This window comes from Mauremys reevesii, linkage group 18 (assembly GCF_016161935.1).
Source record: "Mauremys reevesii isolate NIE-2019 linkage group 18, ASM1616193v1, whole genome shotgun sequence".
NCBI classification, from domain to species: Eukaryota; Metazoa; Chordata; order Testudines; family Geoemydidae; genus Mauremys; species Mauremys reevesii.
The window spans coordinates 24,543,735-24,566,732 of NC_052640.1; the positions used below are offsets into that span (position 1 = coordinate 24,543,735).

General features: G+C 38.0%; 1 protein-coding gene across 2 annotated transcripts in view; it reads left to right on the forward strand.

Moving 5' to 3' along the window:
• MED13L (mediator complex subunit 13L) overlaps positions 1 to 22,998 on the forward strand; it is a 364,465-nt gene that overhangs the window by 32,813 nt on the left and 308,654 nt on the right. For both annotated transcript variants that reach the window (XM_039504873.1, XM_039504874.1), the window contains exon 2: positions 3,699 to 3,936. In XM_039504873.1, the coding sequence (XP_039360807.1) occupies positions 3,699 to 3,936 (238 nt within the window). The remainder of the gene's footprint in view (positions 1 to 3,698; positions 3,937 to 22,998) is intronic.

Here is a 22,998-nt window from a genome sequence, read left to right on the forward strand (position 1 = left end):
TTACTTGTTGCTTCCCTCCACTCCCATATCCCCACCACCCTTAACTCCTTTGCTGCTTTCTCGTGTTACAAGGTCAGCCCTGTCAGCAGCCAGCTTACTCCCAACATCTACTTTTTTCTGTTCTTGTACCCATGTTGCTGAACCATCTCTGTCAAAAGTTCTGAAACCATGCTAACTTCCTCCCCTACAAATACACTGGGTTTGTTGTTTTTTCTGTTACCTGCTTAGCTAAATAGCTCTACTTCTCTGCCCTCATTAAGTCCTCCACTGTCAACCCAAGCCACCTTTCCCCATCAGCTTTGATTCTCTTTTCAAACACAACCCTCCTTCCTGCTCTCTTTTGTCTTTGCAGGATTTTGGAGATTACTTCATAGAAAAAAAATATTTGGTATGGCCTCCCTATTCCTTGCTTTTTCTGTTCTCTTCCACACCTGTAGTCAACACTGAGACTTTCTACCTTGTCTCCTTTTCTTGTGCCAGTGACATCCCTTCCCCCCAATCTCTTAATGTCTCTTAGGTCCTCTCTCACTTTTCTCATTGCCCTTTCACTGTCATCAGGTTCCTTCCCCTCTCAGTACAAGTATGCTTTGCCTTCTCTGTCTTAAAAAAATCATTCACCTCACCTCACCTCATCCTCAAGCTGTTGTCCAAATTCTTTTCTCTTCATCTTCAGATGCTTTGAATGTGCTGTCTGCAACTGCTTTCCTCCACTTCCATGTTTGACCCACCCCAGTCCCAGCTTTCACTCTTGGCTTCACACTGAAATTGCTCTCACCCAAAGTCTAAAGACTCTTTTTTGGCCAAATCTCCATGCTGGACTGTATCCTTATTCTCCACAACCTCTCTGTGGTTTTTGATAGTCAGCCACTCTCTACTTCTTGAAATCATTTCCTCCACTGGTTTTGTGGCTTCATCTTGTCTCCTTGATTGCTCTTTTATTGTCTTTAGTGGGTTGTCATTCTCTTCTCTCCTCGCTTTCTTTAGGCATCCCCAAAGGTCCTATCCTTGGTCTCCCTCCTCTTGTTTATCTTTAGGCCCTATATCTAGGTAATTTTTTTTTTTTTTAAATGTGGACCTGACTTTGACTTTCATCTTATGGCAATGACTCATAATTCTGGCTCTCTACTATCGTACTATATCTTCCTCCCTCCAATCTAGCAGCACAGACTGACTGTCTTACATCAGTTTGTGGATATGCAATTGTCATCTTAAACGCAGCATGGCCAAAACAGTCCTTTTTGTTCTTTTCTTCCCCTGCTTTCTCTATCATTGTGAGCAGCACTGTTGTCCTTAATTCAGCCCTTCCTCTGAAAACCACATATTTTAGACAGCGCATGCATCTTGCCTTTTCTTCCTATACAATATTTCTAAAACTTGTCCTTTCTTTGTCAGCACAGCATGAACCAGCTCTCATTGTTTCATGTATTGACTACTCCTCCTTTCTGTGCTGGACTACTGCAACCTTACTCTTCTCAATTTAATTAAAAATACTGTGGTTGCAGTCATCACTCTTACCAAATAAGCATCTTATTTAGTTTGTGTTAACCTTGATGTACAGGGGAAAGGGACGGTATGGTCCGTAATCCATTATTTCTCCCTTAATCACTTTTACACTTGCTTCTAGACCACCCCTTCTGCATAGGAAAAGACAGCCCCAAACACATTTTCAGTTACTACTTTATTCTCCTTCATATCCCTTCTTAAGTAGGGGATGCCAGGTCAAAAAGGGACTGTGGTGGCTCCGATAGCACTGCCAACTAGGCCTCTAAAAGTCCAGTTGGCGGCGCAGCGGGGCTAAGGCAGGCTCCCTACCTGCCCTGGCTGAGTGTGGCTCCCGGAAGCAGCTGGTGCAAAGGCCAGTGTGCTCTGTTCGCTGCCCATGCCCAGAGGTGTGGCCCCTGCAGCTCCCATTGGCTGGCTGCAGAGCCGGTACTCTGGGCGGGGGCAACATGCAGAGCCCCCTGGCCCCTCCACCTAGGAGCAAGACATACTGGCCTGTTCCTGAAGTCGTGGAAGGCAGGGAGCCTGCCTTAGCCCCGCTGCGCTGTGGACCAGGAGCTGGAACCCGGTCCCTGAACCTCCTCCTGTACCCTAGCCCCTCCAGCACCCCAACTCCCTCTTGGAGCCTGCACCCCATCCTGCACCCCAGACCCTTCATCCCCGGCCGTACTCTGAACCCCTTGACCCCAAGCCGGAGCCCCCTCCTGCACCCCAGGCCCCTCATCTCTGGCCCCACCCCAGAGCCTGCACCCCCAGCTGGAGCCCGCATCCCAACCTCCAGCCCAGAGCTACCTCCCACACTGTGAACCTCTCATTTTTGGCCCCACCCCAGAGCCTGCACCACAGCCCCCTGCCCAGAGCCCCCTCCTGCATTCTGAATCCCTTGGCCCCAACCCGGAGCCCCTTCCTGCATCCCAGATCCCTCATCCCCGGACCACCCCCAGACCCTGCACCCCCAGCCAAAGCCCTCACTCCTTCCCGAATCCCTTGGCCCCAACCCGGAGCTTCCTCCCACACTGTGAACCCCTCATTTATGGCCCCATCCTGAAGCCCGCACCCCCAGCTGGAGCCCTCACCTCCTCCCGCACCCCAATACCCTGCCCCAGCCTGGTGAAAGTGGGTGAGGGTGGGGGGGATGGAGTGAGCAGGGGGCGGGGCCTCAGAGAAGAGAGGTGGCAGGGGTGGAGCCTTGGGGCGGGGTAAGGGTGTTCATTTTTGTGCTCTTAAAAAGTTGGCAACCCTATTCTTAAGACTCATCTCTGCCATGAGGCTTACAAAATTCTGCCTGGTTAGACAGGTGATGAAGCTGTGACTCTGCTTTTTCCATTTCTTATTCACTGGCTTTTACTATTTCTTTTGTAACTGCTATTCCTTGCTTTACATATACCCCTAATTAAAAGTTTAAAACCTATAACCAGCAAGCCCTGTTACTAACAAAGCTGTACCAATTCTTCACAGTATTAATTTTCACTGCATGTTTCATCTCTATTCCATACCTTTCCTCTCTTTCTGACTTTTAGGGCTTGTCTTCACTGCAGGCTAAATTGGTGCGGCTGCAATTGATGCAGCGGCATTGATTTAGCGGGTCTGGTGAAGATGCAATAAGTCAATGGGAGAGTACTCTCCCATCGACCTCAGTATTTCACCTCAACAAGAGGTGGAAACTATGTCAATGGGAGAGCGTCTCCCACCAACATACCGTGATGTAGACACGTGGTAAATTGATGTAAACTACAGCGAGTTAAGTTATGTAACTTACATCGACTTACCCTGCAGTGTATATAAGGCCTTGGATTGTAAACTCTTCAAGGCAGGGATTGTGACCAGTTGTATAGTACCTAGCACAGTGGGGAACCATAATAGAGACTTTAATAAATGTTTTGGGAAATGCAGTGAACCAGCTAGACATGATGACAACCTGGTTGTTGTGAAACAATGACAACTAGATTTTTACTATGTTTTGCTCCTAAAAATGTTTTATTTGCCCTAAAAGCTTGTTTGTTCCTTGTTTTGTTAGAACAAGGGGGAAGTGGGGATGCCCATTGAAGTGTTTATCCATAGCAGCAATAATTTTACCATTGTAAATTGAGAAATGAAACACAGGAATTAAAGTACAAAATCAGAAAAATTATATAAAACCATGAGTATAAATGACTTTTAAAGCAAAATAACGTAATGATTTTTTTTTCCTTCTTCAGGCTGAACTCACAGGCATCAAATGGCGTAGGTACAATTTTGAAGGTCATGGGGATTGTGGCCCCATCATTTCAGCCCCAGCCCAGGATGATCCAATTCTGCTCAGCTTCATCCGCTGCCTTCAGGCCAATTTGCTGTGTGTGTGGCGTCGTGATGTCAAACCGGATTGTAAAGAGTTATGGATATTCTGGTGGGGAGATGAACCAAACCTAGTAGATGTGATACATCGTGAACTGCATAGTAAGTTGTTTTATTCCTTGTAAATCTCTGACTCTACAGTGGAAGATTTTAAAGTAACTTCTGTGTTTGACTTAGTTATAGTTTATGTATACTGAATTCTGAAAAGGCATGTAAATTCAACTGCAGGTGGTACTCATTTGCAAATGAACCACAAGACAAGAATTGAAATGGACTTGGGATTCTTGGGGTTTGGCTTGTTAATGGTTGTTTTAGTGCAAACTCAAATGCGCTTGTGAAGTTAGCGTAAGTACAAGTTTACATAATTTAAAATATAGTATAAGGTAATTAGAAATTAGCTAATAGAACAAAGGCACCTGCCCTGTAGAGTCAACTCAAGCCCATGGCATCTCATTTAAATTAGTGGGGTTCTTCATGGTTGTTTAGTCTGCCATGTTAATATCATTACACATTTAGAGCCTAAATGGAGAAAAGATGCAACAGGTGAGTATGACAGACAAAAGGAAGGAAAGAGATAGGGAGGAGAAGGGTAACAAAGATCCCATAGTTATTATTTAGGTATTGGACACCTTGATGATTTTTGGTGGTTCCCAGAGTTTTTTGTTTTGTTTTTAATAAGAATAAAACCAGCTATTCCTGCCTGATGCACATACCTGAATCAGAAAAACCCATCAAAATGTTTAAATCCCAAGTCTAAATTGCAGGGCTATCAAGTAGAAAAAATATTCTGTATTCTTTGTAGTTTAAGTTGAAGGTTTAACTTATATCCTTTTAATATACTATTTATATTTATACATCACAACCAAATATGCTTTCCCAGCTCCTTGTCCTCAAAGAATGGAAACCTGGTTTCAAAGAAATATAGTTGAGATTTTTATAGTTGACTACTCCCATTGATTTCAGTGGAATTTATATGGCTAAATCTCTAGTCAGCTTTGAAAATCTCAGTGTAAGGTTTTTGCATTCCTTTACTATTAGGAGACTCTCTTTTTAGCTGTTCCTTAATTTTCTCTGCATTGTGTTTTTCTCCTATTTAACTATTATCCACTTTTCCTTTCAGAGATGGACTTTTATTCTTTATATACCTAATTTCCCTAGTTCCATAAACTGTTTAAAAAAATTGTTCACATTTTCAGGGTGCTCAGTTGCCTAATTCTGTAAACAGTGTTTGAAGGATTTTCAGACCATTTTGGAATCAAAAACGTACAGTAAGAACCAAGGAGCAACTTGGCTCTTGCCATAAGTTTCTCTGTCTGTAGTCTTTGCCACCAAAACAACTAGAAAGCAGTACACCTTGCAGACTAGTCCAAATGGACACTTTGCTGTGTTTGTCCACTGTGCATAGTTGTCCCCACTCCCATATAATTTGTGGGGCGTGGCCTATTGTATTTCTGTACTTCTTTTATCCTGTTTTGTAACATGCTAACAGTGTCATACTCGCGTCCTTACAGAATTCATGTTTTCATGAATACCAGATTGTTTACTTGGCAATGTAACCTGTGAAATCTCAGAACTGAGGTGCCTTCTGTGTGTCTCTAGGCCTATTTTATGCAGGTAGCAATGCAGTCATGTATAATTAAAGAGATGGCTCAGAAATGCTGCATCAAGCTATTCGACTAATGTTAATTTTTTATGAGGCACCTGTTCTGAGTGAAGGCGCGGGTGACATTCCTTCTTACCCAGCTAAGCTTTAATAATATATACTTATTCCCTTTATGAAATGTCATTTATTTAATATTTCAAATGCAGTGTGGGACTTAAGTGTGTTAAGTGATCTTTTTATTGGAAGGAAATTGCAGCTTGCATTTTCCATTTTTATTGTAAAATGGTATAGCTGGTTTACACATCACGTTACAGGTAACAACATTATAGTAGTTATTGCTTCCAGAGATAACAGTACCTTGAGACATGTAATTTCTGATGAACTTGTTTGATATGGTTTGGAATAGCATATAGCAAATAAAAATATTATCACTTTGTTGTGGGTTTAAATTTGGCACAGGATCAAGGGAACTGTGTTGTCCAGCATTTTGTGAAGCAACCAAGAATCACATTTTTCAGCATGATCTAGTCTGTGAATTCTGTACAGTGGCACTTTTCCAGCAGCAGTGTCATACTGACTAAAATTGTATGCGTGTGTAGTTAATTTTACATTGCCAGCATTACTAGGAAATTGCAGTTGTACTGGAGTACAGCCACTATCACTCTGGGTGATCATTTTTCTTTACTGCTAATGATGCCTCAAACAAAAGGGAAAGAAAGGAAGCCTCTGAAACAAAATGATTGTAGGGAGAGATGTGTGGAAAGAGAAAGATGTTGAGGTTAGTGAAGAGGAAAGTAGGAGCAATTCACGCATATTCTGTGGAAGAAATACATGGAGACTGAATATGGAAGAGAAGAGAGACCCTGAGAAGAGGGGACAGAAATACTGCCACTGATTGGATGGGTAGTTGCAAGAAACTGAGAAGTAACACCCTCTGTCACATTTTTTTAAAATGTATTTATTTAGAATCTTCATCTGCATTTGTAAGAGTATGAAATCACTGCTTTAATGTGCTTTTCATACATCACAAGCAAGTTTATTACATTCTGCTACTAATTGTCCTTAATTATACTTATGCTGCTTTAATTGTTCAAAAAATACAATATATTGGTATTGTAGTGTGCCATTTAATCACACTGATTCCATGGTGACTGTTCATCACCTTCTCTGGAATTGCAACATCCATTACAGAAAAGCAGTCATTTCTTGGGTGGAATACCTGCAATTGTTTAAGAACACACAGTAGAACTACAAAATAATTTAAGACAAAACTAAAAAATCTAATCAACACTGCAGGAGAATTTAGCTAGAATGCAATTTCCCAAATTAAAATTGAGACAAGACACTGAGATTAGCATATCATACTCTTGGCAAAAGTTCCACTGGATCTTTTATTACTAAGTGGACAACTTTGTACCTATCACCTAAAAGATAGTAACTCTGGAAGCCTATAGATCCTTAACACCAAGGTAGGCCACTAGTTCATTATCAACTCTGATAGAATCATACAGATTTTAACATAAGACCATTGATTGTAATCATTTTGTTTTTTAATTAGACATTGCATATTGTTTTAAAGAGAGTGGAGTGATTTTAAATCATGGTCTAAAAATGCAGATGAAGATTCTAAATAAATACATTTAAAAAACAATGTGGCAGAGGGTGTTACTTCTCAGTTTCTTGCAACTACCCATCCAATCAGTGGCAGTATTTCTGTCCCCTCTTCTCAGGGTCTCTTCTCTTCCATATTCAGTCTCCATGTATTTCCTCCACAGAATATGCGGTGGAGGTTTTGTAAAAATGAACTTGAGAATTTGTGCTTTTGCAACTTTAGATAATTTATAATTAAGCAAATTATACTTTTCTTTTAAACTCACGTCAGTTAGATTTTATTTGAATTTTACAAAACTGCTGTATGAACACATTTTTGTTCAAACTATTTTTTTTTTTTTAAGAATTAGAGCCCTGATCCTGCAAACCATTACACAGGTATGCAACTTCACTCACATGAATAGTCTTCTCATTGACTTCAGTGGACTATGCATATGCTTAAATTGCTTGCATCATTGGGGTTGAAAATTGTATTTTTATTAAATAGTCCTCTCTTAGTGGACTAATATCTTTGTCACTTTGTAACAAAATAATTTAAGTAGTAACAATGAAAAGTTATGTAGACTTTCAATATGTTAGTTAGTTGTGAATTTTTAGTACACAGTGCCCGAAATGTCAACTGAAAGTTAAAGTTAAGTTTCTAAACTCTATTTAGGCAACTAAGGGTGGAATTTTCAAAAGCACTTAAGTGATTTGGGAGCACAGTTCCCATCAGCTTCAAACTGCAGGCCCTATATGGAAGAATATAATCTGGTTGAAGTATTTTAGTTTTCTTGACTTGTGGAAGTTCAGTATAGCAGAAACTGGTATTGGTTGCAAATATGTGCACGCCATTTAGCAGTTTTGAGTTTTTATCCCCATAGTAAGGGTGTTCATGAGGTCCTGGGGATTCTTCTTTTTCAGAGCAGAATTAACATTTTCAGTATGAAATTTCTTAGTAGAAAATCTTTGTGTAAAGTCTGAAATTCTAATAACAGGAAACTAATTAATTAAAGAAAGGTTTCAGAGTGGTAGCCATGTTAGTCTGTATCAGCAAAACCAACGAGGAGTACTTGTGGCACCTTAGAGACTAACACATTTATTTGGGCATAAGCTTTTGTGGGCTAAAACCCACTTCATCAGATGCATGGAGTGGAAAATACAGTAGGAAGGTGTGTGTGTGTATAATACATGTGCTCTCTCTCTCTCTCTCTCTCTCTCTAATATAGTACATGAAAAGATGGGAGTTGTCTTACAAAGAGGGAGGTCAGGTCTAACGAGACAATTCAATTAAAGTGGGCTATTATCAAAAGGAGGAAAAATGACTTTTGTAGTGGTAATCAGGGTGGCCCATTTCAAACAGTTGACAAGAAGGTGTGAGTAACAATAGGGGGAAATTAGGATGGGGAAATTAGTTTTAGTTTTTGTAGTGATCCATCCACTCCCAGTTCTTATTCAGGCCTAATTTGATGGTGTCCAGTTTGCAAATTAATTCTAGTTGGGCAGGTTCTCGTTGGAGTTAAGAACAAAATATCTACTCTATCAATTTAGGGCTATAAAATGAAAAATAAAGAACTAGCAACATCTAAATAAAATTGATGTAAATACATTTGTGACTTAAATAAATAAAACAGAACTCCCCCCCCCCCCACCTCTCAATCATGTTTTTTATCTATCCTGGTTTGAAATAGAGGAGTTAATTTTATAGAACGTTGTATAATTGATGCCACAGTTATGCTTCTAATAATAATAGTAGAAAGTTTACATGAGGAACTCTTTTTTTTTTTTTTAAATAGTGAAGACATACTTAATATATTTTTGCGGGAGGGAATCAGGTTTTGTTGAAAATTTTCTTGATTTATGAGTTTGTTTTTGTAATACAAGCGAAAGCAAAAAAGAGCACTTACTTTTGGAAAACTGGTGGATGAATATGTAGATAGTTAAATGCAGCCATCAAATAAATAGTAAAGTAGTTGCTTTTAAACTTTATGCAATGTTTTTATGGATTATGGAGTAGCAGTAGTGACTTTTTTCCCTATAAGTTTGTTTGGGTTTTTTTGCATGCACTCCACCCTCCTCTATACCAAACTGTTTTTTAAACATTGCAATCAAACTACAGATATGTATTTGTGGGGAGGGAAGGAAGATAACGTTTTTTCTCTCCCTGCCTTTAAAACAAAACAAATTAACAGACATTTTGGGTGGGCGGGAGGAAATTAGATATCTTCACAAGTTTGAAAACTTTCAAATTCTTTTTTGTCATTGCATATCTTCAGAAAGAAGGAGGATATGAAGTTCCAGTTTAGTTTATGGATTCCATTTGATATGTTTGTGTCTTTTGACACTCTAAATCCAATGTTAATTTTTTAAAAAATGTTCTGAAATAACACCTTAATGGTCCTTCAGCGTCTGGCAGATATCTCAGGAGCATAGTTTGTGTCCGCCTCTTTGTCTCTCAAAAAGCATGTAGAAGTCCATAAACAACTTATTTGCTATGTGTTGCATAGGTCCTGTGCACTTTATAACCCCACGTTACTTCCTCCTCACCTTAGGAAATAGGTATAGAGTTCACAAATGAGCATGTTAATAGTCTGTAGTAAAGCAAAACTTATAAGATTTAATGATTTGTTAACCCCCCCGGAATGTCTTGTGGCTTTGTCTCTGTACTGATGTGGGCATCTTAAACCTTGTCCCCCACTGTTTATGTAGTACAGCACTTGTCTGAACCATGAGAGTATACAGGGTTTATGGTGTGCATAGTCAGATAGAATAGAAACAATGCTGCTGGATAGGTCCTTGATATCTATATTAAGTTTAAGAGTAGGTATGTTGTATTGCCATTCGAAGATGAATTCTGTTTTTGTACATTTTATTTTGAGTAGATGGTGCATAGAATCATCATAGGATTATAGAATATCAGGGTTGGAACGGACTGCAGGAGGTCATCTGGTCCAACCACCTGCTCAGAGCAGGACCAGTCCCCAACTAAATCGTCCCAGCCAGGGCTTCGTGAAGCCTGACCTTAAAAACCTCTAAGGAAGGAGATTCCATCACCTCCCTAGGTAACCCATTCCAATGCTTCACCACCCTCCTAGTGAAAAAGTCTTTCCTAATATCCAACCTAAATCTCCCCCACTGCAACTTGAGACCATTACTCCTTGTTCTGTCATGGTTGAAGCTGTGTGGTGTAAAGTGTGTGAAGGGAAAGGGGGTCAGAGTTAAGTTTGGGTTTGATATTTCAGTGATGATTGATCATAAGTGCACTTAGCTTCTAATTTGGTGGTATAATTTATATTACTGTACCTTTTTATGCAAAGCTGTGTAAAACTGTTAATTAGCTGTATGCAGCATGGGCTTCCATAGCGTTACCAGAAAAGCCGTAAGGCTAGGTTCATGGTCAAGGGACCTTACTATTAAATTTAGGCTGAATGCTCTTATTTCTTGAGATCTGATTTATGAGAGTTCTGAAAATGAACTTAAAACAATCACACAACACAATGGTCGGTTTGTTTCTTTAATTTAAAAATCCCATCTGGTTCCTCTGTGGAAAAACCTGTTAAAAGTAGACAGTCCTAATAAGATCCAAAAGAAGATTGGAGTGTTCATTGAGGAGGACATGTGCCAAGTCCTTTTGGCCCACTGATGTCTGAGCTAGAGGCTTACAGACAAAAGATATAAATGTTCAAGAAGAGTCTTATGTCTGCTACTAATATCCTGTTCTGCTTCTTGAAATTGTAGTTGGCTTTCTTGGGTGCTTCAATAACAATATAATTTCTTATTCCCATTAGCTCAGTGAGGGTGTGAAATCTAATTCATTGCTTCCTTTTCATATCAGATTGCTCTCTTAAATACCACAAATACCTCCCAGAAAGGATCTAATCTGCACTACCTAATGTGTTACTAATAAAATGGTCCTTCCATTCGATAGAAACGTATGCATGAAATCTGCCAAATCACTAATTTTACCATTGCACCTGGGGGGATTTCCTTGCATTCATTAAATGTTCAAACTCTTTGTATTATATTCCTGTTGATCCTAGTCCCCATTAGTTAATAGGGGGCTTCCTCTCTGATTTACATTGTCCACTTGGACTTTGAATCAATATTGCAAGTGTTCATGGAAAATGATGGCAGTCATCACAACTGTGTTGAGGAAGGAAAAGGCTCAGGTATGATTCTGTATCTCTGTACTGATTCATCAAGAATTCTCCTTCTCATTCCACAAATGATGAGGACATATTTGTTCATATGTTCCAGGAATTAAAGTTTATAGTAAACTATAATGAAAAGTTTCTTATCTGTAGCGCAAGATCTGGTTTATCTAAGAATGCATTGTCAGATTCATCCTTTCCTAAACGTAATTGATCAAGTTGGCACTATAATCCTGTGTGTCAAACCCTTTGTTTCCTGTGGCTTTAGTCTTTTCTTTTGCTATTGTTCTCAGTGTCTGGTTCTTGAGCCAGACCCTTGCCTTTACATCCAATCCAGTAATGTTGCACTTCCATGAGTCCTTTGAAGATATTCTCTCAAACTGAGGATACTGGTAACTGTACAATATTGGTTGCAGGATGTTAGTGTTTTGAAGGAAATTCTGTGAACCAAAATGGCTTATTCTGTGCAGGTAAATCATTAGGGGTAGAGAGCTTATCTGTGGTTATTCTATACTTTTGTGTGGTTTGGCAATACAGTTAAAATTTTGCCTACATTGAAAGATGGAACTGTGGTTTAATCCTGCCCACAGGCAATTGTATTGTAATGGAGTGTGCTTACACAAGAAGGAATGAAATCTAGCTAAAAATAGAATTTTGAATGTGTTTTGGAAGCTTTTCAGTTTAAAAAGCAGATGTCAGTATCAACTACATAATGATGACTATTTAATGTAAAAAATACTAAGGTATAGCTGAAAATAATAGTGGTAATTTAGAGGGTTTGAATTGTGAGGGTAGAAGTTACAAGGATCTTTGTAGTACAAAATTAAACACATCTCACTACTGGAAAGCCATTAGCTATTGAAAAATCTGTCTCCTTGCTGATTACTGATAATAAGAACATTTAAGAGATTTGTTTTCTTAATTCTCCAGAACACACATTGTTTTAATAGCTTTGAGATCATTAAATTTTTACTTCTTTCAGTTAACTAAATGAGAATTCAATTTTTTTTTAACTTGCAAAATTGTGCTGTCACCCTTGGATTCTACAGTCCATTAATTGGAGTGTAATGATTGCTAGTTAAAGTTTGGATTAGACAAAATAAACTTTTTTGTAAGAAGGCATATTAAATGAGGCTATTGTGTCCTCATTTGGGATTAAGAAATTGCTTCATGGGAAAGTGCCAACTCCTCTTACACACATGAGATTGACAAGAGCTTTACTATGTCTGTGCAAGATGTCTTCATTTTGTTTTGTTTCCCCTTTTAAACAAGTCTCTCCCCCCACTCTTTAGAACTGGTTTTATGTAACATGCAGCCAGTGTATAATTCATTTTAATGAATCCATCTCATTTCTAAATGGGAGAATCCATGAGAACTTTGTTTCTGGTTTTCACATAGGCACTTGGATATTTTTTCATATTAACAAAAATATTGGAGGTTTATAGTTGTCGTCATCTAAGGGAATATATATACTCCCACATCAACAGCTTGTAGTTAATGATGCATCATTCTGACTGATTGAAGAAACTACTGAATACATTGATGTTTTTTCCCCTCATAATTTGTAGTATGTGGTACTTCAAGATTGCTTTAATTTCTGTTGTTAGTCAAGGCCTACGTGTCGGATATTTTAGTATTGCACTTGTAATCTTTTCGTATTTGAAGTTTTCTTTTGAAACCGCTACAAAGTGTGTTACAACTAAAAGGGAAATTTCAGAAGAAAAACTATTAGTAATAAAAGGTACCTTTAGAGGCTACAAAAATAAACTCTTCCCTCTCCATTGAGTGAGAGTTATTCAAGGTTCTTAACGATTTCAGAAGTTGTATTAATCTCACAAGAGCTACATTAACTACCTTTTTCCTGCTACTTGTTGTTTTTCTGCTACTTTTTGTTTTTTTGGTGGGGGAAGTGAGATTGTATTTGTTGTAAAATAGTAACTTCCATTGTGCACTGGTTATCTAAAAGATTCTTTTGCATAGCTAGTTCAATAAGATTAGATTTAATAGGTGGTTATATATATCTAGGAAGGAAAAGAAAATACAGGATTCTGAATTTGATAAGCAATAGAAGTGAACTTTTGTAAAAATATGGCAAGATCATCATAACTTGGAAATCTTTTAAGATAAAAGCTAGAAAGAAGTACTACTAACAAGTTAGAAAGAATTATTAAACAAAAAGTGCTTGGAATTAACCAGAGTGTTGAGACCAAGTTGAAGTCCAACTTTTGAATGTAAATAAAAATCTGTTTTACCACAGGCAGCTCACTGAACCAAGTAATTAGTTTTTTCCATGAAAAATTAGACATTATACTGAGGCTGCAGCAGAGCAGTATGTAAAGGATTTATATGCTAGTTATATTAAAATTAAACAATCATTAAAAGATTGTATTTTAAAAGTACTGCTTGAGGGGAAAATGAAGAAATCTAATCAGAATTTATGTTTTTGCTGTGCATTGTGCAAATTCAAGCAATATCGTCTACAGCAGTTGATGTTTTTTGCTTCAGGGAATCCTTTTTCCAGTGAAATGAAGTCACTTAACTGTGTAAAGTAAATCTAAGTTAGCTTCAAGTGAAATCTGCATTAATAGAATTCATTACTAATGTCTGTATTTTCATGTACTGAGTCATGCTGTGAACAAAGACTCAGGTTGGCTGTTAAATTAATCTTTAAAACTAGATGAACTGTTACCTTTGATTACATATAGATTCATATTTTTCTAATATCCATGTAAATAATGAACGCTTGTACATAAGCCGTATGATACTGTTTAACAAATGTGAAATAAAGAAGCAAGACTGTTTTGAAGTTCTCATAGTTTCTCTTTTAAAGGAAAATTTTTCCATTACAGAAATCACTTGCTCTTTTGTTCTTTATAATCTTATCAAGGCTCATTATACTTTGACATGAAATTTTTTTGTCCCTAAAACAATAAGATTATTGCATCTTTTAATTAGGCTCTTAGTTATCTTCTTAGCTATATTTGTGAGCATTATCTGAGGATCTGAATAGATGTCCATTTTATGCATATAATATATATATACAGATTTGCATACAGGATAAAAATTGACCCTTTGTTTTCTATGCAGTTGCAATCTTCCATGAAATGTGAGCCACAGTACAATAAATAAAGAAATGTTTCTGAATGTAAACTCTCTCTGCTAAATAATAGAACTTGTTATTTGGGTTCTAATAAATTTTTAGCTGAAATAGCATTCCATAACTTTGCAGAGAAAAATGTCCTTGCACAGACCTGGAAAAAAAAAAACAGTTAGTAAAGCAGTATATGAAATGCAGAGGCTCATAAGAACTTTGCTCAAGAAGTGAAATAAGAATTTCCTCTCTGTTCATTCCCTATGAGTATTGCTTGAAAAAAATCTTTTGGAGTTAAAAACAAAAAAAAAAACATCTTGTCAGAAGATGTCACACAATCGTTCATGTAATGAAAAGTAAAATCCATTCTCAGTCCAAAACTTCGTTGGAACTGGAATTAATGTTTTAAATACGCATTAACACCGTTATAAGGAAATGAGGCAGGGAGACCCTTACTAGCATGTTGTTCTTTTTAAAATAACAGATCCCTACAAAAAACACACGGGTATTTGAAAGGCAGGAAGTGACACTGTAATCTTAATAGTAGTTCTATATGAAAATATTATACCTACTATTGTTACTTGGAGGGTTGTAGACTTTTATGGAACTAATCAGCTTTTAGGTTAACTGGCTGGCATCCAACATCTCTGGCTGTCAAAGGTTTTGTAACTCACATTGCTTATTCAAGTACATAATAAATATATGTCAACTTTCTGTGAAAAGTTATGTTCCTGATTGAGTGATAGTTATGGAAAGACTATAGGGACAGTTTTTGACCACCATTAAGTGGGTCACAGAGTTGCTTCTCTTATTTACTTAGGGACTCCTCAGGTTCAGAACCCTGACATTTGGGGAAGAAACATCCAAACCCCACAGATTTCCAGTTGTATAGGATTTTAATTAACTAAACTAAGCATAAGCAAAGCAGAATATATATATATATATATATATATATAAAAACATAAATCAGATATAGATGAACGTAATATGTTTTCTCAGGTTTGCGCATACACACAACTCATACAACTCCTAACCTATGAAATATGTGTGTGAGAGATCTTTTAGACAAGAAGGTGGTTTAACCTAGTGCTGTTTTGGGTATTTGAGGAATAATTCTATAGGTGCCATTCTCATACATTGTGTGAGTTCTGTCCACACACACTCCTGTGTGGGCATGTATACGCACACGTTCATTGGCAACTGTCAGCTGCAGGTTTTTTTTAAAAAGAGTTAAGGACAAGAATGCAAAAGTAGAGGCATCCCTTTATTAATAAAATAAAAAAAACTAAACCAAAAAGGTTCTAACCATCCTAAAAAGTCCCTACTTAAAAAATAATTAAGGTGCAGTGCTAACAAAAAGTTGGAACTGAAATTATAGGAAAACACCAATTATATATTCCCTCAGCCATGCACAAAGAGGGACAGTTCTCATTCTTATGCTTATAACTTCCCCTATATATGTTTATGTTCAGTGTCTCAATTTGAACAGCATTACTTTGTCACACAACATATGGGTGAAAAGTTTAACTCAGTTCAAGTAAAAAGTCTTTTCCTCCTAAAATTACAGTTTTGGGGCTCAGTTTTTATATGCGGACCTATCTGCCTCACACTGTTTACTATAACTGACAATTAGAGGCAAAAAAAATTGTTTGATTTTTGCTGTTTGTGTATTTAGTGCGTTTGACAGCATTTTGTGTGGTTGGTTTCATGGTTTCCCTTGGATAGTCATTGTATGTTCTCTGCAGTGTGAAAGACCCACAAAAACTAAGAGGGGGAGAGAAACATATAAACAAACCAGGACTAAGTGATTTATAAACCCAACAAAACTGACAAGGAGACTCAGAGCTTCTTTAATTATTTTAGGGTGGGAAGGGAGTGTGGAAAGACTAGATTTCCAGTTGGCAGTATCCCTTAAGCTTACAATTTTAATAAAAACAAAATCCCTTGTCAAACAAGGGAAAGCACGGAAATCCAAGGTTTACATACCCCAAACAATCTTAAATCTATCCATGTATTCCTGCCATTTTATGTACTCCCCAGGGTAAGGCAGATCTATGTCTGACAAATGTAGTAGTATAGTACCTGGTTTACATATTACCTCTGGATATATTCCTGCCTTATCCAAAACCTAGCAACAGCTGCCTATCTTAAATCCTAGTTACTTCACTGTACTTCAGTGTTTTCTCAAGGGCTCTGGCTGTCTTAAGCCATGTCCTAAGTTTACATAGCAGAGTGTATGTAGTATAACTTGCATAGGGATACTTGGGTTTTTGATGTCTGCTGTGTGGAAGCTTAAAATCTGTGGTTAAGTATTGTAAAGTTTTCAATGACTGAAATGAAGCAAATACATTAGGAAGGTGAGATCAGGAATTGGAAAGGTCTTGACTGTATGTATGAAGTCTAATAACAATACTTTGAGTTTACATGGTGACTTCTACCTAGGGATTTTGACATCTTCACAAACACTAGTTAATTTAGCTTCACAACATTCCTGTTAGATAAGTGCTATTATCCCCATTTTACAGATGAAGAAATGAATCAGAGGATTGATCGCTTTGCCCAAGGTAACAGAAGATGTCTGCAGAGTCAGGAATAGAATCTAGATCAGTCCTTGGACTCCTAGTGTTGTTGCTAAACCATCTGCCCACTTCCCAGAGGCAAGCAGTTGATGATGACTTATCAAAGGATGCTGTGTTGGAGATTGACTTCTGGTTAAGTAAATGGCATATGTCATTCAGTGGGGGCGGTGCATGTGTTTCTATTTTTGAGCATGCATTCTTGTACTGAAGTTACGTGACTCATATTGCTGGTGTTGAAATTGCTGGTGATGTGCACAGGATTATGGTTGTTCTTGGATTTGATGTGTAGGGTGGGCAGGTTAAAGAGATGAGGGATATAAAAAAGCTTTCCCAGGCTTGCATGGAAGCTGATACAGACTTCCTAAAGCAATCATAGTAAAAACGTATTTTAGGGCATCCTGCATCTGCTGATTTATTGTAACAAATTTATGTGCAGTGACTTCCTTTAGAGAAGTTCTCTTTCCAGTCACTACTATTTTTACTATAGCCTAAGGAACTGGGCTTTTATGAATTGTTATGCTGTTGAGACAAATATACATTTTAATCTACTATAACCTGTATTTCAATCATGTATAAAGATTCTTTCTTTTCAGGGGAAATCTCTCTTTTGTTTGGCTCTAATCTTTCTTAGCTCAGGCAGGTAGCCCCCAATTTCAAGTCACTGAGAACTTGACTTAATACTGGAAGGATACATACACATGCACTAATGGCAATGTGCCATTTTGTTTTAGAAGTTTATTGAATCTTAATTTAATTGAATGGCTAAACAGGGCATTTGTTGACTTGCATGCTGCTTACCAAATGCATCCTCAGGTTTGCCATCCAGGGCAACTTAATCACAAAAACAAGTGTATCGAGCCTTCCACACATAGGCATTTGGGAAAAAAAAATTATGAATGGATTTTCGCCTCTTATTTCCCCCCCCCCCCCAATCTCCCTAAAAGTAGAATTTTTGTTCATTAAGGGAGTCATCGGGATCCCTCATAAAATCTTAATTTAATGACAAAATTACAGTTTCTTTCTCAGAAGGTATCAAAAGTTGTTTTTCCTCTATGTAAGCTGCGAATTTCAACTAATTCTCTATTATACAAAATTCTTTAAAAAGTGCCTGAGAGAAGCACTCTGCTCCTAGTATCCACAACTCATTCCCCAAATCTTTTCAAGCTATACAGGTGATCAAAATTGAATTTCAAGGCCTGTTGATTGGTCCCTTAGTGAGATGGAGGTATGACATATTAGAAGTTTAATTCTCTTTTGCCTGCAGAAAAAGGTGTTAAACTTTCTCAGAGCATATAGAATCTCAGTTTACTTGTCCTGTGCCTCTAAGACCATCAGTAGTTTTGAGACCGACTGCCAAATTTTATCTTCGGTTACTAGAATAATCAAAATTACTTCAGTAGGCTTGCACAAATATAACTAAAGATAAAATGTGACCCAAAATCTAAAGGAAAGTAAGCAAGAAAGATGGTTTTGCATGTAATTGCAGTGATGCCTCAATAGAACAATATATTTTTTGCAAAGTTTAGAATAAAATACCAAGAGTTATCTATGGGATAGTAGATCTGTAATGGAAAGTCTGTTTGGGAGATTTTGCCTTTTAATGTAGGGCTCACTGCTCTTCCTTATAAAAGAGCTTTTGGGGAAAATAGAGATGCTGCAATGAAGGACAAGAATAGCAGAGGAAAAAATCTAGGTCATTGGTGTCTCCCTGCCCTCCCCCCCAATTTATAAAACAAATTTCTGGATCACTTGTAATCCAAGAATAGATATATAGTCAGATATCTCTAGTTCACTTGTCTCAATCATCCTCAGTCTGAACATAGGAATTCAGATGTTCACTGCACTAATAGCCTTTTGGACACTATGATTCCAATTTTTTCAGTTCCATCTTAGGAGGTGGGCACTTCATTGTGGAAGGTCCTCACCCATTTGGGAACTGCATTATGTCTACCAGCTATAAAAGGAATCTTTTGCATTCCATTGGAATTTATAATCCTGCAAGATAAACTGTGGAGCATGTTGCTCTGAAGGAGTCACAGTGATCTGGCTTGGTTAATGAGCTGGGCCCATTCAGACAAAATGTGTTTTAATACAACCAAATGCAAGATTATATATTGGAGAGGGTGCAGAAAAGAGCCACAAGAATGATTTGAGGGCTGAAAACATGAATTACAGTGAAGGACTGAGGGAGTCCTTCAAAATGGCTCAATCTATTTAAATTAATAAATCTGATAAATCATACTGTGATCAAGTCATCTCTTGGAGTAACTTCATGGGGAGAAGGTATTCGGTACTTAAGTGCTCTTTAATTTTGCAGAAAAAGACCTAACCAGAGCCACACATCTTAACAGTGAGAGTGATTTACCGTTGGAACAAACTACCAAGGAAGTGGTTGTTTCTCCATTTCTTGATGTCTTCAAATCAAGACTGGGTGCCTTTCTGGATGGAGATATATCTATATATCCTCCTCTCCCCACCCTTTTCTGTTGAAAAGTTTTACACTAAAAATACTCAGATGATGAAAAACAGAAGTCTAGGACCAGTTAACATCCTTAACTGTAAAAACAATGCAAACTGAAACACAAAATTGATAAGCAGATATCCTGAGCTATATTTGCAACCATTGCTATGTTCTTAAACCTTTTATTAAGGCAGAGTTACAATGAAAAAGTTAACATACCACATCTTACGTTACTTGTTACTTATTCAGCATCAAGTTATTATTCAAAGAATCAAGCTAAAGATTCTAACTTGCTGGTTGGGGAGCCCCCTTTCCGTGACTATGCTAAAAAGTGTGACCAGATTTCTAAATACCTATCATTTGTGGTACTTCTTTTGTATATGTACTTGGTATGAAATCTTTTACATTACAAGGATAGTCCATATTTTATTACACTGCAGTTCCATAGGAGTTATCACTACATTTTCCCAGTAATGTGCATACTAAGACTAGCTGTTAACAAAAATGAAATTATTTTGTCTTTCTGTTCAAAATGTAGATCCTTGACAGGTCAGGGGATCTTTGGGAAGTTGGTATTTTGTCATAAGATGTATCTCTTTAATAACTTCCTCCCAAAACAGTTCCTGGACAAAACTACCACATGTTACCTTTTCCCCACCTCCAACAGAGCACTTCCCTAATAGCACAAATATGATGGATTTTAACTAGAGTCAAATATGTCAGTACAGTAATTTATAGGAATTTTCTTTGAGCGACATAAATTGAAGGTAGATATCTGCTTCTCCATGTAGAGAGTCACTCATCCAGATGATTTTTTTTTGTCTAAATCCCTCCCCCATCTTTTCATCTGATTGTTTTCATATCCAGATCGTTTTCAGTCAAAAATTGTATATACCTTAGAAATTAAACCTGGTGTTCCAGCATTCTCATGGGTCAACTTCTGAAATGTGGTTAAAGGTCTAGATAGAGCTGCCTTGTATCCAAATTTCCGAATAAAATGTTTGACTTGTAAATATTGAAAATACAGGATCTTAATATTCGCATTATTACATCTTTTGGCATGATTTTAAATCAGGATCCAGGAATAGCTGTCCGTATTGAGTATTCTCAACTCTTACCCATAATGAATAGTCATTTTGATATTTCCTGGGGAGAAATTCCTGCTTATTAACGCAAGTAGCTTGGGGAGAGGGCCTCGGCTACAGGAATTTAAAAAACTTGTCTAGAACTGCCAAAGTGGTCTGGATGACCTTTATTTTTGGTGCCATAAATTACTTTTTAACTAATAATTATTATGAAAAGCTATATTTGGGCTCCAGTCTTGTTAGAGAGTTATCCAGTATTTGATGTTTTTTGTTAACCTAATTGACCACACCTTTTAATTGTGATGCATAATAAATAATAATAATAATAATAAGAAGAAGAAGCCAAATTAGAGGCAGCTAGTCTACCCCATGCTGTAGGCTTATACAGAACTTTAGAATTCACCCTTTGTGTTTTTATGTATCCATGTGAATTTTAATAGCGCATCCTGCCATGTTTTTAATGTCAGGGATATCAGCAGAGATGCACTGCAACAAATATAACAGCTTTGGGAGGACATTCATCTTTGCCGATGCTACCCTACCTCACCAAGAAATTTCATATTTGTTCCATTCCTCCAAGTCTTCTTATTTCACATTGGAGGGCTCATTTAGAGCAAGGAATGGTGGTGCCAGATCAAAGTCTTCAGGTTGGTCAGTCTTATTTAAGTGAGTTGAGTAAAAACACTTCTATCCATTCTGAGGTACAACGCTCATTGTACCCACATCACTTTACAGTTGTGAAACATGGGTACTGACAAAACATCTGGAGCAAAACCTGCAAACAAGAACTGGATAGACTAAGTATTGACAATATCTGTGGAAGACTGAGTGTGCAGTTTGTGATTACAGTCATTAGAAGGTTTCAACTATGATGGTTTGGCCACGTTGCTAGAATGACCTCATACTGACTGCTTATAATTGTTCTCTGTGGAAGAGGAGGCATAGTGAGAGAGGCTGTGGACGTCCAAGGAGACAGTAGTATAACAAGGTATATAAAACCATCCAGATAATCTCTAAATAGGCTCAATGGTAGCTCAAAACAGACATGGATGGAACCTGCTCATAACCTTGTTCTTACACAACCTTGGTGTTTTGAAAAAGGAGATGATACTAATTAGAAGAAACCATATTTATAGTAAGGTTGATTTTTGTAGTTTCCTGAAAAGTATCAATAGTATATTTTATGGCAGCTTCACAGTAAAGCTTCAGCACTATACATATTGGTGGTTAAGCTGAATTAATTGAATAGGTCTATAGCTATAGCTACCAAATTCACGGGACAGTTTGGTCAATTTCACAGTCATAGGATTTTTAAAATCGTAAATTTTCATGATTTCAGCTATTTAAATCTGAAATTTCACAGTGTTGTAATTGTAGGGGTCCTGACCCAACAAGGAGGTGTGTGTGTGTGTGTGTGTGGGGGGGGGGGGGGTGTCGTAAGGTTATTGTGTGTGTGTGTGGATTACGGTGCTGCTATCCTTACTTCTGCGCTGCTGCTGTCTGTGGCGTTGCCTTCTGAGCTGGGCATCTGGAGAGCGGTGACTGCTGGCCGGGAGCCCAGCTTTGAAGGCAGAGCCGCCCAGAAGTAAAGAAGATATGGTATGGTATTGCTACACTTACTACTGTGATACTGCCTGCAGAGCTGGGCCCTCAGTCAGCAGCTGCCACTCTCCAGCTGTCCAGCTCTGAAGGCAGCACAGAAGTAAGGGTGGCAATTCTGTGACTCCCCTAAAATAACCTTGTGACCCCCTGCAACTCCCTTTTGGATCAGCACCCCCAATTTGAGAAATGCTGGTCTCCCCTGTGAAATCTGTATTGTATAGAGCAAAAGCACACACAAAACCAGATTTCATGGCGGGGAGCCCAGATTTCACAGTCAGTGATGTGTTTTTCATGGCCGTGAATTGGTAGGACTCTATCTATAGCTGTATTGTTTTAAGAGCAAAGGGGGGGCATTATGAAGTTGGTAGTTCTAGTGCCTGACTTGAGACCTAATTATATTAAAATGATATTACTGATTTTACTGTCTTCTTTTGATGAAGTAAACAAAAACATTTTTTGGAGAAAGCATTTTTATTTTTCAGTTGCTGAGGGCTCTAAATATGCATTTGTCCACTTGTTAGTGGCAAGCCATATTACTGAATGGCTAATTACAGGGTTTGAATTGATCTAGTATATCTAGTATGGATCATTGGCACTTCCCCTGAGTAGCCGAGCCAGCAATATGGGAGTAATGATCCTACATTGCTAGTTCCTGTTGATCAGCACTCCATTTATTTTGACTGCTGTTAGTCAGAGAAAGGGGAGTATTAGTCATGAGTGTTTCATGCTGTGTCTGATACATGCATAGCTGGTAGAATGGGAAGAGCAGTGTTGCTCTTTTTGAGAGGTACCGAAGGATACACGTTCTTCCCCGTTTCTGGAAGAAGCCATTTGGATCCCTCTTTGGAGATGGGCTGGGTGGAAGACAAAGCCAACCAGTCAGTCATAATGTGTGAGGAGAAAATTGAGTTGTCTGTTTCCAGTTGCCTGAGGAAGCAGAACAAACATGAGCCTGTTCTTAAATAAAAATGTTTCCCTTCACATTCAATTCCAGATGGTGAT